The following is a 15,451-nucleotide window of genomic DNA, read 5'->3' on the forward strand; positions in this document are numbered from 1 at the left end:
GAAAGGAAAGAGGAAAGGAAAGAGGAAAGGGAAGGGTCTTTGAAACGTTAGTTTATTTCATAAAATTATTATCTAATCTTTACATATTTCTTCATTATTAAACTAAATGATTAATTAGTGGTTTTAACTTGTTAAGGGAACTTTGGAGAATCCGGAAACCGGAAGTTGTCTTGAAGTAATGCGGAAGCAACAAGGTATAATTTTTGTTAATGTTGTTATTGTTATTATTATTTTTGTTATTTTTATTATTATTATTATTATTATTTATTTTTTGTAAATATGTATTACTGATATTATTATTTAATATTATCATCTTTAGATTAATCTTATTAGATTAGATTAAATTAGATGTTAGATATTTTAACCCAATTATTTGATGTTAACAAAAAAAAGTAAGTTGTTAAAAAAAGGATTTATTTTCAGATTTAGACCTGGAAGTGAATGATCCAGCCCAGCTAGCCTGGAACTTCGCAAGGTATTGTGATTTCATAGTTTTAGATAAAGGAATTGAGCCTTAGCTTTGCCTCAAACTAATATTTTATAATCCCTGTTTCTTATGAAATTGATGGTGCAAACTTTTGATATTCCAAACTTAGAAATTATTTGATCTAAAAAAATTCATAGTTTGAAATATATAAGGTTTACGACATTGGGTTGCAAAGATATAAGTGATTAGAAAATCTCAGTCTGTGGCAATAACTCATTGCTTGAAATTTATGCCTTTCTTCCTTCCGGTCATTACCCTCACTTTAAAGTTTAAAGGTATATATAATTTGTTTGCTTGTTACATACCCTTCCCTTAAACTTGGTCCAAAAATATGATATCATCCAGTATAGAAGTGCAGAAAAACGAAAAAAAATCTGAGAAACAATAACATTCAGAGTCAGGTTGGAAGGTAGCCCTCTCTTCAGAATTTCTGTTGGCCATACTAAAGATCGTTTGAGAAAAGTATAATGCAAAATGGTAAAATGAAATTTATTGTATGTGATATTCCAATATATGTTATTAAATAAAGTATATCGCCAGGAAATCAATGAAAGCGTGTTAATCTACACTTTGCCAACAATATTTACATATTCACAAGATATTATTACATCTTGGTATTTTCTTAGAGACATGAGTGCAACTAAGTGGAGGGTGGTCCCCCCTCCACCTAGAATTGAAGAACTCGTGTTTATTTTATTTAAAATCACACACATACCGCAGTTTGTATTTTATTGTATCCGGTGTGAGCTTAATAGCTCGGTAGGGATAGTTCCATTGATGTAACCCCATCACTATTCATACGAACCCGGAGCTAAACTCAGATTGGAAAGTTCCATTGATGTAACCCTTTAAGTCCTCATACAGACCCGGAGCATAAGCTCAGATTGCAATGTAAGCATGGAGAGAGGTTTACGTGTAAATAAACTGTAGTCAACGATAGCAGTTGGATGGATGACAAGTCGCCTCATGTAGAGGGTGTCCCAAAAAACATTGGAATTCAGTGGCGAATTCGATATCGTCTTTGCTATGAATTAGCATTGTAATACCTAATTTCAAAAGCCATAATATTATTATGTCTGCTAGAGTTTATTTTATGAAAAGGGTAAAAGACTGCAAAGATGTGTATTGTGTCTATAATGTCTCTGCAAGATGAACATTGAACAGAACGGACAAGTTTACTCTGTTTGTATACTGCAATTTTCTTGTTTTACTAAGTACAACCGTAAATACAGTCAAAACATAAACAAACAAAATGTGAACATAGCAGACGGTGCTCTTTCAGATTAGCTTTCTCAGTAGGTATCACTATACTAAATCAAAGAATTATTTGAAAAGACGATATCGAATTCGTCACTGAATTCTCATGTTTATTGGGACACCCTGTATATCATGTAGGAAGATTTATTCCTTAAGAAAATGCCAACCCAGAAATCATGCTTTGAACGTAAGCCCAGTTGGACCATGTATTCTATTTTAAATTCAAGCCAATAGAAATGAAACACGGCTTGACATAAGGTAGGAGGAAATAGGATCGGTCTGGGCTAAAATCGAAATGAAAGTTAGTTATCACCAACGGTCAGAAGAAGGAAGATTAAATCGTTGTACGAGGCAAATGAAAGGCGGAGAGTCTGCCGAGAGCTCCAGCTTTCCATGATTCATTAAATTATTTTTTTCGAACTATATTTTTCGGTGCCGTGACAAACTCCTGAAAGACAAACTCCTGAAAGACAAACTCCGGAAAGGCAAACTCCGGAAAGACAAACTCCTGAAAGACAAACTCCTGACGAGACAAACTCCTGAAATTATGAAATTTTTCTCTGAATGAAATTTGATAAAATTCATAAACTTTAGAAGAAAAATCCGCAAATATTCTAGGAAAAATTCTCAATCTTTAGTAATTTGAATATGCTTCTAGCAGCAAAGTATTACAATGATCAGAATAACCAGCAAATTTATTATTATTTATTTTTTATTATTTAGGGTTAGGTTAGGTTGAGACACTTTCTGGGCCGAGCGCTGCGGCTAGGACAGGCTAGTGGGCCGAGCGCTGCGGCCATGGGTTAGGTTGGTTAAGACACTTTCTGGGCCGAGCGCTGCGGCTGATATTATGGAGTTTGTATTTCAGAATTTTTTATTTTCAGGAGTTTGTCTCGTCAGGAGTTTGTCTCGTCAGGAGTTTGTCTTTCAGGAGTTTGTCTTTTCAGGAGTTTGTCTTTTCAGGAGTTTGTCTTTCCGGAGTTTGTCTTTCAGGAGTTTGTCACGGCGCCATATTTTTCCCCCAATTTTTTTCCACGGGCAACGCCGGGCCTTCAGCTAATTAATCATATTACTCGATATTACCAGTAACTGGAATAATTTGCTAATGAGTACAAAGAAGGGAAATTATAATTAATCTAGATGTCTTATCTTTTGTAATAGGGAATCTTTTATACCCCTAATACGTATCTGAGTTTTTGCGACAAAATCTGATTTTATAATCCTGTTATCTTTGCAATCCAAGGTCGTAGACCTTTTATACTTAAAACTATCAATTCTATTAGATTAATTAGTCTAAGTTTGATATGGCAATGGTTTAAACCAAAAGGTTGAAAAGATATAGGGATTTGAAAATTTGAGTCTATGGCAAAAACTCAGTTCCTTTGGATGCAATTATGTACTTAATTGTTAGAAAACAGCTGACATGTTTCTTGCGATTTCTCATACGCTGAGCGATGATTTTAATGGATAAAGACACATAGGGATTAACAATTCAGAAGGTCTGACCTCAAAAAATATTGTGTTTCTTTTCTATATCAATAATTCTATTTGTTCAGATGTCCTCTAGAGAATGAGTGCATTAATGACCATCATTCATGTCTTTCTGGTTCAGAAAACTGTATTGATACAATACAGGGATACAGGTATATATACAGGCTAGATACAATACAGGGATACAATAGGCTAGATACAATACAGGGATACAGGTATATATACAGGCTAGATACAATACAGGGATACAGGTTTATATGGGCTATATACAATACAGGGATACAGGTATATATACAGGCTAGATACAATACAGGGATACAGGTATATATATACTAGATACAATACAGGGATACATGTGTATATATATAGGCTAGATACAATAAGGGATACAGGTATATATGGGCTATATACAATACAGGGATACAGGTATATATATATATAGGCTAGATTCAATACGAGGATACAGGTATATATATATTGGCTAGATACAATACAGGGAAACAGGTATATATATAGGCTAGATACAATACAGGGATACAGGTATATATATAGGCTAGATACAATACAGGGATACAGGTATATATACAGGCTAGATACAATACAGGGATACAGATATATATATATAGGCTAGATACAATACAGGGATACAGGTATATATATCGGCTAGATACAATACAGGGATACAGGTATATTTGGGCTATATACAATACTGGGATACAGGGATACAGGTATATATAGGCTAGATACAATACAGGGATACAGGTATATATAGACTAGATACAATACAGGGATACAGATATATATATAGGCTAGATAAAATACAGGAATACATGTATATATAAGGAAGAACAGGAATACAGGTATGTATAGGGTTCAAGATGAATGATTATTTTATATTTGTATCTATCTATTTGGCTTTGTACTGCATCTGCAAATTCAAGGAGAGTTTTTTCAAAAGTTCTCCAGCTTTAAAATTGTCTAGTTTTCTGTTCACCTACGAAGCTCAGTCTATTATTTTTTTATAAATTTAGATGTGAGTGCAGCCCTGGGTTTGTGCGTGGGGTAGAAGGCGCGTGTAAACCGGTGTGTGAGCGTCCCTGTGTGCATGGAACGTGTGTGCGCCCTGGCGAGTGCGCGTGTGGATTCGGGTTCACCGGCCCAGAGTGTGACCTGGTGTGCCTCTGCAACGGAAACAGTAATTGTCAGGTACGAAAATAATTATTTTAAAGGAATTGTTTTCAGCTAATAATTGGATAATGTGGGAGGTACAAACTTTCCACACACTGAACAGAAACAATGTATGAGAAATATACTAGTTTGATGAATATCATGTGGGAAAGTTGAATGTCGTTAGAATTTAAAGTGACAATCCATTGAAGGGTATGCTCAATTTTTACGGTACTTTGTGGAAAATATCGTCGTTAATCTGCACGAAAAACGTGTTCTGAATATTTCCGTCAAGAGAGGGGTTCGTATATGTGTAGTTATGTGATTTTACTTTTTTACAGGGGCCTCAATTCCTGGATATTTGCATTCAATGTCAAAATCATACGACAGGTGAAATTATTATTATTATTATTATTACTATTACTATATATACAGGCTAGATACAATACAGGGATACACCCACCCATCCATTTTAAATGTCATAAAAGATTGAGGCCCTCTCACCCATCTCTCACCCCACGAGATTAATTCATCTTTACTGCCCCTAAAAAATTAATCACAATAATCATTAGGATCTGATTCTGGACACCATTTTCTAATCAAATATTCTCCAGGTGTTAAAGTCAGGAGACTCCTGCCCCCCGAACTGTAAAGAGATGAGAACCTGCTCCTCCTGCCTCAAGCAAACCCCCTGCGGATGGTGNTATACTGTCTATCTACAATCTTCCATCCCTTTTATCTCCCTCTCCCATTCCTACTAATTCTATCTTCACCCCCCCCTCCCTTATTTTACCCTTTTTCCCCCTCTTTTTCCCAACTTCTTCTCCCCGCCTTCTCTTTCTTTAATTTTTGCTAATTCAATGCAACAGAAAAATCAATTTAAAGGAAAGAAAAACAAGGATAAGTTCATCACTTTTGTCAGACATAAATACATGGGGTACTATTGTGAATCAACTCTGATATTGCTTAAATGGAAGGGTACTTGTAATTACGTCTACATTCTCTCTTATAACCTAAAAAATGAAAATAAATTGTAGATTGAGAAGAATGAGGTTCTGGAATACTCTAGCTCCCAACTGGATACTCTGAAAAGGTATTAAAAAGTGTGTTTTGAAAATGTTTTTTTTTCGCTTTACGTTTCAGACAAATGAGGTTTTTATTTCGTAAATTCATCATTAATTAATTAAATCATATTTAAAGCAATGATAAAAATGATAAAATAGCAACTATTCCAGTATTCTACATTATAGCATTTACAAGATTATGTGAATATATAAATTGTTATCTTATTCCCCCAGAACATTTGCAAATGCTCAAATGAGGCAAATGTTTTGTAATCATCTGAGGGAATGAGAACAGACCGGTGTAACATTGCTCAAAGGAATTTAGTCTTTGCTACAAAGTCACAAACTCTGATTTTTTAGTCCCCATATCTTAACCCAATATCGTAGGTCTTAGATATTTCAAACTATAAAATCTGTTAGATCGAAAAATTAATGAAGTTGCGAGGTTATGGATGAATAGATAAGTAACTAAGTAAAGCTGACTCAATATGCTGACGAATATGCTGACAAATATGCTGACGAATATGCTGAACAAGATATCTTACGAAACTCTATTATACTTTTCTTGGACGTGTGGATTAAGTTTTGAATAAAGAATAACAGAAAGCAAGGATTTATATTGTGATAAAATAATAAAGTTTTTAAGTTTTACATTTTACCTTTTTTCCACAAAATAAAGTAAAAGAAACCTTATCAAATCTCTTGTTCACCAATTGAAGCTGAAAAAAGTGGTTAAACTATATCTTCACGGTTCAACTATGTTTTGCTATTTATTAAATCTGGGTTCGAATTTAATGAATTTGAATTTGAGTTAGTTTCACATTACACAAAAAATTTTACAAAAATCAAAAAAATTTATAATTTGGGATTTTTTTGTAAATTTCATAATTTCTGATACTGAAATTTAAGTTTACTTAATTAAATTTACTTACACATTCTGTACAAATTAATTAGTTTGAGAATTGGGGCAGAAAGTTTTTGCCAAAACATGTGTTTCATTTTCTAAAAGTTTTGAAAACTATGCTGGTATGGTTTTTGTTCTAAAAATCACTTAATGTCCTAATTTTGTTAGTTGAATATTTTGATCTCCACCTATCTATTTTGTGTTTTATCTATCTTTCTAACAGGTTGCCTAAAGAAAATCAACAAAGAAATTTAAGAAAAAGTTGAAAATAAAGTGAACTTGCTAGTACTACTTTTCGGCCTTGTGGTGCTTCTAGTTTTTATTCTATGATCAAGTGTAAGAAAACAAAATTATTTGGGTTTAGTTTTTTCTAATTATATTTCCTCCAATAAGAGTAGTTATGATAAAAAAAACATGCAACAGGAGTATTGCCATTTTTTGTGACACCCTGTTCTATCAGACATGAAATATTGGTTTCCTATGTTTCCAATATTTAACCCTGGGTCCTGCCAGCAACTAGGACCTGTAGTAAATCTTTCACTAATATTAATTACCTACCATGGAGGAGGACGTTAAAGGGACTGTCTTCGTAATTTCATGTGACCTTCCTTACCCAATAAACAATAGTACCCTTTAAACCCTTATCTAATCATTAACGTTGAATATATATATTTTTCTACCTTGACAAATTGATTAATTCTAATTGTTCTCTAACGTATCGGAAGCAAAAAATGAGAAATTTACAAGCCACTAATAAAGAAACCACAATTGAAAAGATTCAAGTTGGAAGCATAGATATTTCATTCATTTTGGTTCCTTCATAGCGTTCAAAGCTTTAAAGAGTACTGTTGTGAATCAGACAATCACTCTGCAAATTGAAATTATGTGTACAGTCCCTTTATAAATCCACTCTACAAATTGAAATTATGTGTACAGTTCCTTTACAAATCCACTCTTTAAATTGAAATTATGTGTACAGTCTCTTTACAAATCCACTCTACAAATTGAAATTATGTGTACAGTCTCTTTACAAATCCACTTTTCAAATTGAAATTATGTGTACAGTTCCTTTACAAATCCAGTCTACAAATTGAAATTATGTGTACAGTCTCTTTACAAATCCACTCTACAAATTGAAATTATGTGTACAGTCCTTTTACAAATACACTACAAATTGTAATTATGTGTACAGTCTCTTTACAAATCCAGTCTACAAATTGAAATTATGTGTACAGTCTCTTTACAAATCCACTCTACAAATTGAAATTATGTGTACAGTCTCTTTAATGAATTAATAAACCTTCATGTGCTCATTTATCCATACAAACTTGTAGACACAGAACTAATAAACTCTCATAATATTAATCCATTATTATTTTTGGCAGTTTCATCAAATACAGGAGAGTTGTGAACAATAACCAGCATGGTTTGAACCTACACTTACCTAAAATTAATTTCTGACAAAGATTTCTAAATGTGGTTTTTCTAAATTAAAATTGAAAGGCTTCTAAAATATTTTTCTAAGTAGCAATACTGTAGGTTTACAGTGATAAACGATGAACTAAAAAATGGCACCTAATGAAAAAAATACATTTTTTAAACCTTCAAAAACTTAAATTTAAGAAATTAAATGTCCCCTGAAAACTAACCAGAATTTCAATCTTGCTTCCACTATTAAAAGTGAAATTGGGCAAGATTCAGAATTTGTTTTTGATAAATTAATGGAATATTTGTTTAGATTGTCTGAGGTCGGAAGTAAAGGAAATACCCTTTGTGTGAACTGTCAAAATAACACTAAAGGAGAACAGTGTCATCAATGTATGGAAGGTAGAAACATTTTTCTTCAAATTAATTTCAATTAGACATTTATGACCCACGTCCAATATCAATATTTTAAGCAAAACAAAGAATTTGAGTCTTTGTCACAAATTCTGATTTTCTAATCCCTATATCTTTGCAAACCAACGTCATAGACCTTTGATATTTTAAACTATGAATTCTGTTGGATAAAATAATTAAGTTTGAAATATCAAGTTGCATATATATATAGGGATTAAAAATTTAAGATTTTGGAAAAACTAAATTCCGTTTTAGTACAATGTAAGTCATAATATCATGGATTCTATACTGTCTATCTACAATCTCAGGTGTAAATGATATCAGAATTGATTAAGGAAATGAAAAATTTGACCTCAACAGGCACTTTTTTCATAATTTTTAATACCTGTGTATTTTGTTTTAAAATTTACAAATTTTCTTTAATTCAGAAATTTAAACCAGTAAAAAACAATTAGCACGCAATCTAAAAAAAAACTAGAGATATTGGTGAAAAATAGTTAAGAAATTTTCAGAAAAATAGTATGAAAAATATACACCCCTGTAAAATTCTATACCTTCCTTGATCTTCTACCATCTAGTTAATAGTATTTTTATCATGTAAGAGAATGTTTCATGCTGAGAAACCAAAAGGATTTTATAAATCTCAAAAAATAATTTTCCTTTCATTAATGATTTATAGATTCATGTCAGTCTTTATTTATTCATATTCTTTGTCTGAATTGACAAGATTTATAAATAGGGTTTGGACATTTTAATAGACATGTGACATTTTTATGTAGGACATAAAATGAATAAGACATTTCATAGATATCACATTATTTGGATATTCAATATTTTACAGAAACAAATCGATAGAATGGAGGAAAAGATGGATATTTTTGAGCTTACTGTCCCGTTCATCCTTTTTGATACTTTTATCCTAAAAGTAATAATTGGTGTTCTGAGGTCGGTTTATTGTATCAAGTACCTTTATTCGATAAGCCCTTAACCTTCACAGGAAAATAGGAATTACAATTCAATAACAATTGAAGATGACCCAAAATCAGGAAAAAATTCTGTGCGTTAGGGTAAAGCCCTTGTTCCAGATTTGTTAGCTTTACCCCGGGCTTTGAAGGGCTTTATTCCTTTAATTTTTTTACTTAGTTGCCATATTTCTTTGGGACTCTCTTCATACAGCTTCATTTATCACTATTTCACTACTGAAGGAGGTAATTTCTCAGCTTTCCGACCAGTTCCAATTTTTCTTTTTTCCCTGAACCTTCCTGATACATCAGTGTTAAGTAGATGGTCCTTATTGAAGCCCATGTAGCAAGGAAGTACTCAATTGTGAATCTCTTGCAGACATTAGTTTTTGATGTATAACCCGCCAAAAAGCATTTTCATCCTCTTCTCTTTCATGTCCTTTATCTTCTTTATGATAGAATATTCTGAAATATAAAACCAGTTTGTTCACAGGGCACAGGTGGCTGATCTTTGCGGGTTTTTTTCATTTTCATATTGGTCAATTTGCTATTTTATAAGCAGTTTTAAGAAAGTCTCAATTTATAATGGACATCCTTTACATTTTGAAGAAAGCAGTTATATATTAATAGAAATAATTATGAGAAAATAAGTATTCAAAACATGATTTGAAGTTTTATTGTATCGACATTATGTTTCATTTAGAAATAAGTATTATGTATTATAGTCTAAGGTACAACTTTATAGTAAACAGATTAAATGTATTGTACAAATAGGGCTGCAGGAAATGGAGACATTTCGAATAAAACAGTTATATATAATAGATATATGTACAAATGTATATTAGTCTAAGGTACATCTTAAACACTATAGGCTGGAGGTAATGGAGACACATGTTTGAAAAAGCAGTAATATAAGATGTAGTAAAGTCTGGAGTTCAACTGTACAATTGTACAGTGTAACTGTAGAACTGTACAGATTAAATATATTGTACACATAGGCTGGAGGTAATGGAGACACATGTTGGAGAAAACAGTGCAGTAGATGTAAAGAATTCTATATTGGAGATCCTGTAGATGGACACCAGGAATAAATTTATTCATTATACATCTCTTTGGATTAAAAAACCCTTGTGAATTTATGATTTAACTTGAATTTGAAAGACTTGAGCGCCATAAACTCTAATATTTTAATCCTTATCTTGGAAACCTAGAGGTGAAAATTTTGTGTGTTGAATCCTGAAAAGCCTAGGATTCCTAGGCTGCCTATGATGTTGAAGATCTTTAAAGATATTTAAATTACAATCTAAGTTTAAATATCAAAAGTTTCACCATCAGGTTGCAAAGATAACAGGATTAGAAAGTTGGGTAAGCGATTAATCAGCTCCTTTCTATTCAATATCATTGGCAATGTGACACTGGAGAAGAATGAGATATAGAATAAAGTTTAATGAAAGTAATGAATAATACTGATGGGATTCTAGTGTTTCCGTTCTATGTCTGTTGACCATGATTACTGTTTTATGGATGAAGAAGTTGCAGACTCATGCAGTGGATCTGTTAAACCTCTCAGGTAGCTTTAATGATATTCATGGTAATAATTGGTGTTCTGAGGTAGGTTTATTGTATGAAGTACCTTTATTCGATAACCTTAAACGCTTGACCTCGATTTTAAATGTCTTGGGTGTACATTTTCTTGTAAAATATTTCCCCGCTTTAAATCAATTTTCTTCTGTCAAAAATAAAGTTGTTAACGCAGAGCACAACAAATTTTGTTTAGAGTTTTATTCTCTTAATTGGGGAAAATATATGATTTTTTGGGGTAAATTCTTTTTGCTGGGGGGAAAGTATATTAAACATAATTGCCTTTTATGCCAAATTTTTTATTTTTTATACACACTTATAATTTGTTGAATAACTGTAAAACACAAAAGCCTGTTTTGAAAAGATTGAATATATTGATTTGTTGTTCTAATGCAGGCCAGGTGATACTGTACTGTATGCTGTACAACCCAAGTTTAGAAATGTTGATATTAAAATCATCATTGATGTTACTGAAGGTAATAAATAGTAACATAATAGACAATTTAGGAAAGACGATATCAAATAGATAATAGACAAAAGAAGATAGAGGATAGACAGTTGACGATAGACTTTGGACAATTGAAAATAGATTATAGACAATAGAGAATAGACGTATGGACAAATTGACAATGGACAGACATTTAGGATAGATATATGATAGACAATAAATGAACAAGTATTTTTCTGTAACGGATAAACAGTAGGCAATAGACAATAGCCAATAGACAATAGACAATAGACAATAGACAATGGACTACAGACGATAGACAATAAACGATAGATGGACAATAAACGATAGACAATAGATAATAGTTGATAGACAATGGATGATGGATGATAGACGATAGACGATAGACGATAGACGATAGACAATAATCGATAGACGATAGTCGATAGAGGATAGTCGATAGACGATAGTCGATAAACGATAGACAATAGTCGATAGCCAATAGACGAAAGTCGATAGGCAATAGTTGATAGACGGTAGTTGATAGTCAACAGACGATAGTGGACAGATGATAGTCGACAGACGATAGTCGACAGACGATAGTCGACAGACGATAGTCGACAGACGATAGTCGACAGACAATAGTTAATAGAATAGACAATAGTCGAAAGTGGAAAGACGATAGTCGAAAGACAATAATCGAAAAATAATAGTCAAAAGACGATAGACAATAGACTATAGTTGATAGACGATAGACAATAAACGATAGTTGATGGTTGATAGAAGATAGTTGATAGACAATAGTAGATAGACGATAGACGTTAGACAATAGTGGATAGACGATAGACAATACTCGATAATCAATAGACGATAGACGATAGTCGATATGTACGATCATCGATAGACGATAGTCAATAGACAATAGTTATAGACGATAGTCTATCGACTATAGTTGATAGATGATAGTCGTTAGACAATAGTTGATAGACAATAGTCGATAGACGATAGTGGATAGAAGATAGATCATAGACGATAGATGATAGACAATAGACAATAGTTGATAGATAGTAGACAATAGATGATAGACAATAGTCGATAGAGGATAGTCGATAGTAGATAGACAAAAGTCGATAGACAAAAGTCCATAGACAAAAGTCGATAGACAAAAGTCCATAGACAAAATTCGATAGACAAAGTCAATAGACGAAAGTCGATAGACAAAATTTGATAGTCAATAGACTATAGACAATAGAAATAAACAATAGATGATTAAAAATACTCTTGTACTAGGATCCCTGGATGTATACTTGAGTGCTGAGGCCCAGATGTTTCTAGTAAAGTATAACCAGACTACAGGATACAATAGTGTAAACTTTGATAAGAAGTATCCAATCAAAATACATAAAGAGACAGGTTAGTTCATCAATCGGTGTTAGGTACTTTCCTAAAAGCATTTTCTCAAGGGCGACTTCCAAAGTGACAATTTTCCAAGTGTCAACTTCCCAGATGTGCAATTTACTAAGCGAGAACTTCCCAACGGTTAGGTGAAGCCTTCTGAGGCGCTGCCGCAGGCTGCAATGGGGCCGAGTTCTACAGCTAGGGGACAGACTTGGGAAGTTTCTGCTTGGTAAATTGCACAATTGGGAAAATGCCACTGTGGAAAATACCCTTGGGAAGTTGCCGCTTGGGAAAATGCCTTACGAAAGTACTTAACAGCGTTAAATCAATACAATGATAAATATTTTAACGTAGATTTACTATTTTTTGATTCGCTGGTTTGTAGGGAATGTGACCCAACCTAAAATGTACTCAATTCCAGCTTCTTGGATGTCAGAATTTGATAAATGCATATATGAATAGGGACTTAATTGAGTCTTGCAAGTTAATGCTTTTAAGTGTTTTACTTGTTTCATTTGCCATCATAATGGTTTTAGAGTGGTTTAAAAGAAAATAATTTTTCCCATTTTGATTTTAGAGAAATTCATACCGACTCCAATTGGGGTAGATAGGACTTGCAGCGGTATTAAGTTAATGTTCATGACCTGGATACAGGGTGGATCCAGGATCCGGGTCCGAATCTAAATTAAATGGATCCTAAGCACTGTAGTAAAGATTATGATCTATAATGTTAAAATTTGTGATATATTTTGAACTGGATAACGTGTTTGAAAGGAAGAAAAATGATTTTACAAACTAAGCCTATCTGCCCTACCAGGATAAAGTATGTCCTTTGTTTACAATAGTTGTTATTGTTTTGTTAGAACTGTTCCCTGTCATCTAATACTTTTTAGAGATATTTGTGAACAATAAACAATCCGTACACCGTTTTTGAACTTGGATTGGATTTTAAACTTTTTATTTGGTGTTATGTAAATTTTAATTACAAATAAATTGATTATTTTTTTATGTAGATGAACCCGAATATAAACTTGAGTACAGAAGTAGGGTCTGGAGTCCAACAGAGAACTATTTTTCGAGATATTCTGGATACATTCCGATACAGGTACATTTTGATATAGGTAGGATACATTCCGATACAAATGATTATTGATTTGCACATTTTCAATGGCAATGTACGGTATTAGTTGAACTAAGAATGTAGTATTGTGGAGAATTTTCTTAAGGATTTATTTGAGACATATAAAACTTTTTAAAGATCTGTAAATCCTGAGTTTAAGCGCAAAGTCGACGTTCAAAATCGTACTTTTGGGTGGATACGTTTTCAGAATTGTTTTTTTTAATTATGAAATAACGACGACAAAAAATGTAAACAAAATTCTACAGTAAACTAATTAGTTTTTTAGGAACAGGTTGAGAAACTAAAAATTAGACTTATCATCAAAAATAAATAATCTTATTCAATTATTAGTTTCTATATTCTCTGATTATTCACAAAGATTTAATGCGGATTTTCTAGAACTATTATTGAAAACACGACATTTGAAGAATTTGTAGAAATCAGCGAATAAATTCATAGAAAATAAGAAATTTAATATAATGATGAAAACGAAGTAATTGATTCTAGCATAGATTCATTGACAAATTTCTTTTGAGAAATATGTTCCAAACCATCTAATTAGTTTACTGTATAATTTTTACCTTATTTTTCGTCGTCGTTATTTAATAATTTTAAAAAACCGATTTTTTAAACGTATCCACCCAAATTCATGATTTTGAAAGTCGACTATGCACTCCACGTGGATTTAACGGTTCTTTCAATACTCCAGAAAGCTCTGACTTTAGATCACAATTTGACTCATTAAACATAATTTCTTTGCATTTTTTCCTGAATACTTTTTTGTCGGCATATACATTTTGAATGAAAAAGTATAGAATAACCAAATATAAAAGATTACTGAATTTTAGACCAAAGCATGTTTGATTTCAAATAGAAGAAACCGAATGCTGCTCACTCTGGTTAGTTCGGGGTGACTCAAACTCAGTAATTATACATCGTGGAAAAGTTTTACATGTCTCAAATGAATCCTAAAGAATTTGCATAAGGGACTGATAACATAATTTTAAGTGACCCTCAAACCTCAAATTTATAAAGTGATTCTATTCACAATGCTTCATCCTTATCCTTGTTTTCCTCTTTGAAAATAGATTTTTATCGACAGAGAAAAAGAAAGAAAATTAAAAAAGACATATATATTATACGATACAATCTACTAAAATTTAGCGTTGTGAAATGTGCACAACACTCTGTAAATAATGGATCACTTGAAAATACGTCAACAGTCCCTTGATGTAAAATATTTGATTTCAAATTACAGTGTTACCAAAAAAAATGAGACGAACCGCAGACGGATTTTGTTTTAAATTTTTGGTTAAATGTAACTTTAACAATAAACATTGTCAGATGAATTTTAATATTTTATTTAATCCAAAATTCCACATTTATTCCCCAGATTGTGATATTTAAAGAGATCTAAGTAGTCTTTAAAGTCTCATTCTTTGAATTTAAACACATTTTAAATATATTTTAAAATCTGAATATTACATTTAATATATTAAACATTATATTTAAATACTACGAATGCTAACATAATTTTTTCAATATTCGGCATTTTTAAATTATACATATATGGAAAAATATTCTCTTTAGAATTTTAGATTTTTCGCTCAACTTTTGATTTTTTTCTTTTCCACTGTCTTAAAACAATTTAAAAAGACTTCATTTAAAAAAAAATTGTATTGTACAAGGAAATATCACAGGTTTACACCATTAGTTTGCTTCTTAGGGTTTAT

The 15,451-nt window shown here is 32.1% G+C and overlaps 2 protein-coding genes and 1 long non-coding RNA gene across 3 annotated transcripts; all 3 read left to right on the forward strand.

Annotated features, from left to right (window-relative positions):
• Positions 1-118: 118 nt before the first annotated feature.
• On the forward strand, positions 119-4,842 carry LOC111712293 (multiple epidermal growth factor-like domains protein 8). The gene is made up of 5 exons (XM_023486865.1): positions 119-194; positions 424-475; positions 3,301-3,387; positions 4,267-4,441; positions 4,744-4,842. Exons 1-5 carry the CDS (start codon positions 179-181, stop codon positions 4,840-4,842), a joined length of 429 nt encoding a protein of 142 aa, XP_023342633.1. The 5' UTR covers positions 119-178.
• A 590-nt stretch (positions 4,843-5,432) lies between these two features.
• Positions 5,433-8,150, forward strand: LOC111712299 (uncharacterized). The gene is made up of 2 exons (XR_002767422.1): positions 5,433-5,495; positions 8,109-8,150. It is a non-coding gene; the product is annotated as an uncharacterized LOC111712299 (long non-coding RNA).
• A 2,002-nt stretch (positions 8,151-10,152) lies between these two features.
• On the forward strand, positions 10,153-13,751 carry LOC111712294 (multiple epidermal growth factor-like domains protein 8). The gene is made up of 5 exons (XM_023486866.1): positions 10,153-10,256; positions 10,653-10,741; positions 11,149-11,228; positions 12,491-12,613; positions 13,612-13,751. Exons 2-5 carry the CDS (start codon positions 10,665-10,667, stop codon positions 13,749-13,751), a joined length of 420 nt encoding a protein of 139 aa, XP_023342634.1. The 5' UTR covers positions 10,153-10,256; positions 10,653-10,664.
• The last annotated feature ends 1,700 nt before the right edge of the window (positions 13,752-15,451 follow it).

This window comes from Eurytemora carolleeae, unplaced genomic scaffold (assembly GCF_000591075.1).
Source record: "Eurytemora carolleeae unplaced genomic scaffold, Eaff_2.0 scaffold1255, whole genome shotgun sequence".
Lineage (NCBI taxonomy): Eukaryota > Metazoa > Arthropoda > Copepoda > Calanoida > Temoridae > Eurytemora > Eurytemora carolleeae.